Source organism: Corylus avellana, chromosome ca10 (assembly GCF_901000735.1).
Source record: "Corylus avellana chromosome ca10, CavTom2PMs-1.0".
In the NCBI taxonomy this organism is placed as follows: Eukaryota; Viridiplantae; Streptophyta; class Magnoliopsida; order Fagales; family Betulaceae; genus Corylus; species Corylus avellana.
This window is the reverse complement of record NC_081550.1, coordinates 5,048,117-5,056,080: the sequence shown is the minus strand read 5'-3', so window position 1 is coordinate 5,056,080 and position 7,964 is coordinate 5,048,117. Positions and strand designations below refer to the sequence as shown.

The window sequence follows — 7,964 nt, the reverse complement described above, 5'->3', positions numbered from 1 at the left end:
TTGGATTAAAGATCTTATATTTGTTGTTCTATAAAAAATAGTATATATTATATAAATATAAAAAAGATAAAACTTTACTAAAAAGACAGTTGAAACCTTATATCTTGTATTTATTCTTTTTTTTTTTGTTTTTTTGTCAAACAAAAAAGAATATCATTTTACAAAATTAAGTATTAAGTATACTAAATAATAATTATTTTACATAACATAATGGCAAAACAAATTCAATTTAATATTTATCCATTCAAAACACTAAGGAATGGGAATCATTACTTTATTATTTTTTATTATAATTTTTTTTTTTTAGTTTTTAAGTATAATTATTATATATAAATTAAAAAATTAAAAATGAAACTAGATATGTTTGTAACAAAATGGACAAAATTTTAGCAATTCCAATCGACTAGGTGTATTATGTCGATTATTTTGAGTAATATATTTGGAAATACCACTACTCATTGATTCCTTAATTATTAGCACCATTTCGATTAGCACCCCTTCTTTGCCAAGAGTGACGGATTCAGTTTAGGCGGAGTTCAGTCTTCCCTGCAAGAAAAGTAGTGGTCGTGCAAGAGACAGGCTATTGTGTTTTCTTTGGCTCATCATTGATGGGTTGGAAAAGCAAGAAACAAGAAACTGTATCCAAGTCCAGCACAGAAGAAGCTTAACCAACCCAATCTTTAAAGAAAGGATTCTTGCATGTCAATTTAGCAAACCAATGCCTTAAACCGCTCAACCATACCTCCAAAAACAGGATTTGAAAAGAACGGGCTTTTAGTCCGGCCACCCCCAAAGCCAAGTAAAAGTTTGGCTTTGGTGGCCGAAACCACCCCAGGTCCTTGGGGTGGTCCGGCCACACACACACACACATAGATATATATATATATTTTGCTTTTGGCCTTTAGGGATGGCCGGACCACCCCTTGATTTTGATTTTTATTTTTTTAATAGTTTTAGTTTTTTAATATTTTTAATTTTATATTATTACTTTAAAAATTTTATATTATTATTAATAGTTGATTTTTTAATATTTAATTAGTTTTATGTTATTACTTTTAAAAATATATATTATTTTTTTATTGTCCAATGGGCTACCGCATGATGCTGTAGATTTGAACTACTGCACCTAAGCCAGATCCAAAGTTTTCCAAAGATTGTGGACCACATATCAAAGCTTTTTGTTTTATTACGAGAAAGACGTGTTATACAAGAGATATGCTCTATTGCAATTAAAAAAAAAAAAAAAAAACCATTTTTGGCCTAGAAAAGTCTTAGGTGGCAAGAGATCACAAGCTCCATCAGTGGATAGGGCCACAGCAACTAAGGATGAGGTCTATGGCATCTTGCCACTCATGACTTTTATGGGCAAAATATGGTCTTTTTATTACATTATAACATTTTTCTTAAAGTAAAATGTGGGATAAGGATAGCATTTTTTATAGAGATATAATAGTGGCTCAATTGACCCCATTTAAGATTAGACCAAACTTTTACTTACATGACATAAAGCCACATAATAGTTGTGTTAAGTTTAAAATTAAAATTAAAAAAAAAAAAAAAATCAAAACATATATCCTCAAAAGTTGATCAGATAGCCCCTATCATTTTTTTTTTTTATTTTTTTTTTTTTATAAGCAGACACAGCCAAAATTAGCATAACAACCAAATTGACTTTGTTTGAAAAAAAAAATAAAGAAAGAAAGAAAAGCCAAAAAAATTGTTTGTTTAGATTTAATTCATGTGGAAGTTCTCGTTTGTCGCAGGAGGCCGGCTTAGGATTTCTTTATTTATTTTTTATTTTTTATTTTTTAATTTTACTTTGGTTTAAATAATATGATATCATCTTGAACTTAAAATACTAGTGAATGGAACACAAATCATTAAAATTACGGTCAGGGCCCGCAATAATGCAAGCTTATCTCATTCCCCAGATCTCACCTCAATCGGCCTTATCTCATTCCTCTTATTTTTTAGCACTGTTTGATGCATCGATGGCAGCTTGGTATTTGAGAGTTATAATAATCCCTACAGTCAATGAAGTTGAAGTAATCTATTAATGTGATATTCAGTGGTTGTGACACATATATATCACTTATAAAAAATTACCTTAAGGTAATTTCCACGACATTTCCTTCTACTTTCGTGGATAAGAGAGGGAGAGTAACCTGCAAGTTTCCTAATGTTGACCGCTTTTTCACAATGCATATATATAACAATACCCAGAGCCTTGTTAAGGGAAATTGATGAAGCCTAGCTAGCTATTCTCGAAATTTGCAAATTACTAATATTCCATTACTAAACAATCTTCTAAGTCTCTGATTGATGGCATCCACGAGTACTCAGATTGTCTCTTCGTCTTCTTCTTCTTCAACACCTCCACGGAGATACGATGTTTTTCTCAGTTTCTACGGCGAAGACACTCGCAAGAGTTTTACAAACCATTTATATGCTGCTTTGATTCAAAAAGGCATTATCGTGTTTAAAGACGATGAAAAGCTCAAGCGAGGAAAATATATTTCTAAGGAGCTCATAAAAGCAATACAAGAATCCATGTACGCGATTGTTGTTATCTCTCCAAACTACGCTTCCTCTAGATGGTGCCTCATTGAACTTGCCAAGATCGTCGAATGCATGAGACACACAGGGCTGACAATTTTGCCTATTTTCTACCACATCGATCCTTCCCACGTACGAAAACAGAAGGGAACTTTTGCAGAAGCTTTTGGTAGGTATGAAAAAGAAAAAGATCCCAAGATTGACATGGACGAGATGCAAATGTGGAGAGATGCTTTGACAAAAGTGGGCAATATCTCCGGATGGCATGTACATGATAGGTAACATTAAATAATTAGTCTTTTCCAATTCTTTCGGTTTGTATTTTTTAGTGACAGAAGCATCTTTATTTTCCTTTTTTGTTTCTTTTTCTTTTTCTTTTGGGTCTAGCTAAACCATATATTATTGGCATCATCATATCATCATCATAAAAACTCACAGTTTTTTGTAGAAAAAGTACCACAAACAATAAAGACCTAAAGAATAAAAAATAAAAATAATTTAGATATATGATGTCGCTAAAATAAATGATCACAATAAAGAAATTAGAATAAAAAATTTAAACAATACTCATAACAAATCAAGAATCATCTCAAAATTGTGTCATGATCAAATTACATCTTACTAATAAACAATATTTGGGGGAGTTGAAAACCATAAATTTTGGATTAAAATGCTATTGCCTTTTCCAATTAACCATACACGTACAACCATGATGATCATTTACACCAGTCCTTACGATTTGTTTACAATGAATAGTCATTTTAACCTCTATCATTGTCTCACAAATTTACAGTTGGTGCAGAATTGCTTTGATTAAAAAAAGATGATTATATGTAGTAAATGTATTTAATTGGTCTATTTGTGATATCTTTTTTCTCATTGTGAAGATAAAAGAAAAGAAAGACTTCGAAAAAGGGAATACAAGAAGCATACAAATAATTTAAGGAGAGACTTCATTTGACCCCCTAAACTTTCAATGCATTTGTAATCATTTCTCTAAATTTTGAAAATTCTTAATTTAATATATCCAACTTTAAAAGGTTTGTAATGTCAATGACACCGTTAGAGCTTAGGGTTAAATTAGATGGAATATATGTGAAATGTCCCTTATAATCTTGTATTTAATATTCTAAAAAACAAAAACAAAAATAGAACCCACAGCTTGGCCATGGGTTAGCCTAGCTGGCATCAACTTGTTTATTTATTTATTTTACTATAAAAATGTGTATTTTGGATATTTTGGCATCCTCCATTAGGAATTAACAAAAAATCCCAACGGAAATGTGACATTGCAAACTTTTTATAGTCAAGTGAAAAAAAAAAAAAAAAAACCCATAATTCTTTATTAGACCGTCCAAGCAAATCAAAACTTAATTATGGTGATACATTATAAATTAAGAATTCTCATTTATTTGTTAAATGAAGCTAACCATTGTACATGATTAAGCATATGTCTCTTGACCTATGGCTATACTGACGTCCTATCTTTTCTACAGTCACGAATCAAAAGTTGTTGAAGATATTAGTAGAATGATATTTGGAGGAATGGTTAACTTCTCAAATGTTTCCAAGGGTCTTGTTGGAATAGAATCCCGTGCAGAGGAAATTATGAGCAAACTTTGTATAGGGTTGGATGATGTTCGCTTTTTGGGGATTCATGGGATGGGTGGAATTGGGAAGACAACCCTATCGAAATTCATTTATGAAAGGGTGTCTCATCAATTTGAAGCTAGTTGTTATATTGCTAATATTAGAGAAGAAACCATAACTCATGGTTTACTTTATTTACAAAAACAACTTATTTATGAGATCCTCATGGAAAGAGAAATAAATATATGGAATGACTATGGGGCAAGTAGAGTGATAATGAGCAGACTACAAAGTAAAAAGGTTTTTATTGTTCTTGACGATGTGGATGGAGAAGAACAACTAAACGCATTAGCAGGGAGCCATGATTGGTTTGGTCAAGGGAGTAGGATCATTATAACCAGTAGAGATCATCATTTGCTAAATAGAGTTGTGAATGACACCTATAAGGTAAAGAACATGAATAAAAATGAAGCTTTACAACTCTTTAGTAGGAAAGCCTTCAAGAAATCCCATCCCGAAGAAAATTATGTGGAATTGTCTAGGGAAGTTGTGAATTACGCTCAAGGCCTTCCTTTAGCTCTTGAAGTTTTTGGTTCCTTCTTATTTGGCAGAGACATTGATGAATGGGAAAGTGCGAGGGATTTCCTAAAAGAAAATCCTAACGCAAAAATTTTGGATAAACTTAAAATAAGTTTTGATGGATTGGAGCCTTTGGAGAAACAGATGTTTTTAGATATTGCATTCTTCTTCAATGGAGCACATATGGATAGCGTCATACACAAGCTAAAAGGTTTGGGTTACTATCCGAACATCAATATCAACGTTCTTGTGGACAAATCTCTTATAACCATCTCAAAGTTTGGAACATTGGAGATGCATGATTTGTTACGAAAAATGGGTCAAAAAATAGTTCATGATGAGTCTGCAGAGCCTGGCAAACGTAGTAGATTGTGTCATGATAAGGATGTCATTCACGTATTGAAAAATGATACTGTAAGTGGATTTGTCTAGAGATGTATATTTTTTATGGCAGTATATTTTTTATACTGATTCTTCTACGTATTTTCCAAATATTTCCACAATTCTAATTTCATTTTTGTTGGTTATTAGGGAACTGATGCAGTTAAAGGTATCGTCCTAAAATTACCTTTAAAGAAACCAGAGCGAATAAATGTTGAAGCCTTCTCAAAGATGAAAAAATTGAAAATGCTTCAGATTGGCTCTCATTACTACTTGTATAAAGATGGTGATAATTTACGCACTAATCTGGAATGGCATGGAGATGCTTCGAATTTCATGCTAAGCAATGAGTTATGCATTATGAAATGGTTAGGATATCCTTTTGAATCCTTGCCAACAAATTTCCAATCAGATAATCTTTTTGAGCTCATAATGCGTTATAGCTGCATCAAGCAAGTGTGGGTTGGAAGGAATGTAAGTTTTTGGTTTATGTATATTTAATTTATTCGTATTCTTCTTACTCCTTTTACTCTTCTTCACTTTATCTAACTATTTATTGGTCGTCTATAACAGAGTTTTGACAAATTGAAACACATTGACCTAAGAGAGTCTCAAAACTTAATCAAGACACCAGATTTGAGCGGAGTCCCAAATCTTGAGAAACTAGATCTTGAATGTTGTACAAGTTTGTCCATAGTCCACCCATCCATTCAATTTCTAAGACGGCTTAAATTGTTGAATCTACAAGGTTGCAAAAGTCTTAAGAGACTTCCAGACGAGATTTGCTTGAAAACTCTTGAAACTGTTAATCTTTCTGGTTGTTCAAGACTCAACAAAATTCCAGATAGTGTGGGTAATATGACATCTTTGCGATATCTTTATTTGGAAGGGACTGCCATAAAAAAGTTACCACTATCATTTAAGAAGTTGTTGTCTCTTGTAACTCTCAATATATCTAATTGCTCAAGACTCGTGAAAATCCCAGAGAACCTGTTGAGTGGTATGGAATGTCGAAGGCGCCTTTATGTAGGTAGAAGTGCTACAAGGAAACTTCCGATAGGCAGTGGACCAGATCCCATTATAAGTCATTTGCTCCCAAATTCGTTCTCAAGTTTAAGCTGTTTAAGATTACTAGATTTGAGTTATCGCAATCTATCAGATGGAGCAATTCCTAGTGATCTTAGTTGCTTATTCTCACTTTCCAATCTTGATACGCTAGATCTAAGTTATTGCAACCTATTGGATGGAGCGATCCCAAGTGATCTAAGTTATTGCTTATCCTCACTTGATGATTTAAATTTGAGTGGGAACAAATTTACAAGAATACCAGATAGTGTGGCTCAACTTTCAAATCTTAGTTACCTTGACTTGAAAGATTGTAGTTGGCTTCAAGTATTGCCGAAGCTTCCATTGGGATTAACAAACTTGAGTGTAAGAAATTGTCCATCACTGGAGTTGTTTTATAAGCAAATGGAGATGTGGAGTTCAAATGAAAAATTACCGGGCATTGATGGATCTGTTGTACAAGCTTATATTGATGATCAAGGAAAACCCTTCAAGATCCTACGTCTGCATCCACGAAGTTGTTTATGGAGTGAAGAAAGTGTGAGTCTCTTATATAGTGATCTCTTTTTTAACACATGCACTAAATTAAGCTATAATATTGTTTTGTAATATATAGCTTAACATCTTTCTCTCTTGGGTTTTTATTTTACAGTTGGAATATTTATATCCTGAGGTAGCATGCGGCCCTGCGTTGGTGGGATCAGGAATCCCAGAATGGTTCAACGTTAAAAGCACTAATTCGTTTGGAACAATTCAATTGCATTCAGATTTGGGCTCAGATATGGACTGGGAGGGGTATGCTCTTTTTATTGTTTATGAATTTCATGAGCCTCACAGTACTCATGCAAGAAAACTCGAGGTCGATGAGCGGAAGGGGAATTCGAATTCTACAACATTTGATGGCAGTAATAGTAATTTTCCCATCTTTGTTTGTCATTTTCAAGTCGATGGAGTTGATGTTACAAAACCGTTGGTCCTTCGTGCCCCTGAAGTCCCTTCTGTTGGGCCAAACGGATTTTGGGTGTATATACCAAAAAACAAGTCTTCATGGGCAATTTTTGGTGAATTAACTGAGAGATTTGTTGAGGCTTCAATTACAACAGGCAGCCTGAATGTTGAGGTAAAGGAGTATGGGGCGCGTTTACTACGTGATGATGAGCATGATGCTTCCGAGTTGTACCAAGTTCTCAACACCATTTCTCCACGTGCTTTGGGTTTCAAAAGTTATGAGAATCTTTTTCCTTATTTCAATTACTTGTTTTTCTGCGTCAGCGGCCCTATTATTATTAAATCTCATGTTGTAGCATCTGGGTCAATTGGGTCGGTTAATGGTCAGGATGTTTTGATAAAAAGCAGAAGGTATAAAATTCGCCTCATAGGAAACAGGTTAATGGGCATTAAGGGAAAACAAAAAACGTTGACGTTTCCATCCCAGAGGATTAGAGGCAAACTAACAAAGAAAAGGAGAAGAAAAGCGCACGAATGACGAGCGAACACAGAGGCACCTCAATCCGCATCTCTACAACCTAAATACTGTACAAGAGTTTTAGTGGTGCGTTTCTAATTTTACCCATTCTCTCTCTCTCTCTCTCTCTCTTCTATTTGATTTTAGGCTTATTTTTTATATTTGGTGATTTTTTTTTCTTGTTTTGGTGTTGATGGTGATATGGGTTTGTGTTGCTATTTTTCCTCTTTCTTCATTCGTTTCTTTCTGTTTTGTTGCTCACAAAGTTTTCTAGGAATTCAAAGTATTTTAAGTTTTCTTAGATTTAATTCTTGCTTTGTTTATTTTA

At 33.5% G+C, this 7,964-nt stretch overlaps 1 protein-coding gene across 1 annotated transcript in view; it reads left to right on the top strand.

The window, feature by feature from the left end:
- Positions 1 to 2,322: 2,322 nt before the first annotated feature.
- LOC132162777 (TMV resistance protein N-like) overlaps positions 2,323 to 7,964 on the top strand; it is a 12,026-nt gene continuing 6,384 nt past the window's right edge. The window contains exons 1-6 of the mRNA XM_059573006.1: positions 2,323 to 2,834; positions 4,053 to 4,777; positions 4,880 to 5,139; positions 5,257 to 5,580; positions 5,680 to 6,711; positions 6,824 to 7,354. Of these exons, the coding sequence (XP_059428989.1) occupies positions 2,323 to 2,834; positions 4,053 to 4,777; positions 4,880 to 5,139; positions 5,257 to 5,580; positions 5,680 to 6,711; positions 6,824 to 7,354 (3,384 nt within the window). The remainder of the gene's footprint in view (positions 2,835 to 4,052; positions 4,778 to 4,879; positions 5,140 to 5,256; positions 5,581 to 5,679; positions 6,712 to 6,823; positions 7,355 to 7,964) is intronic.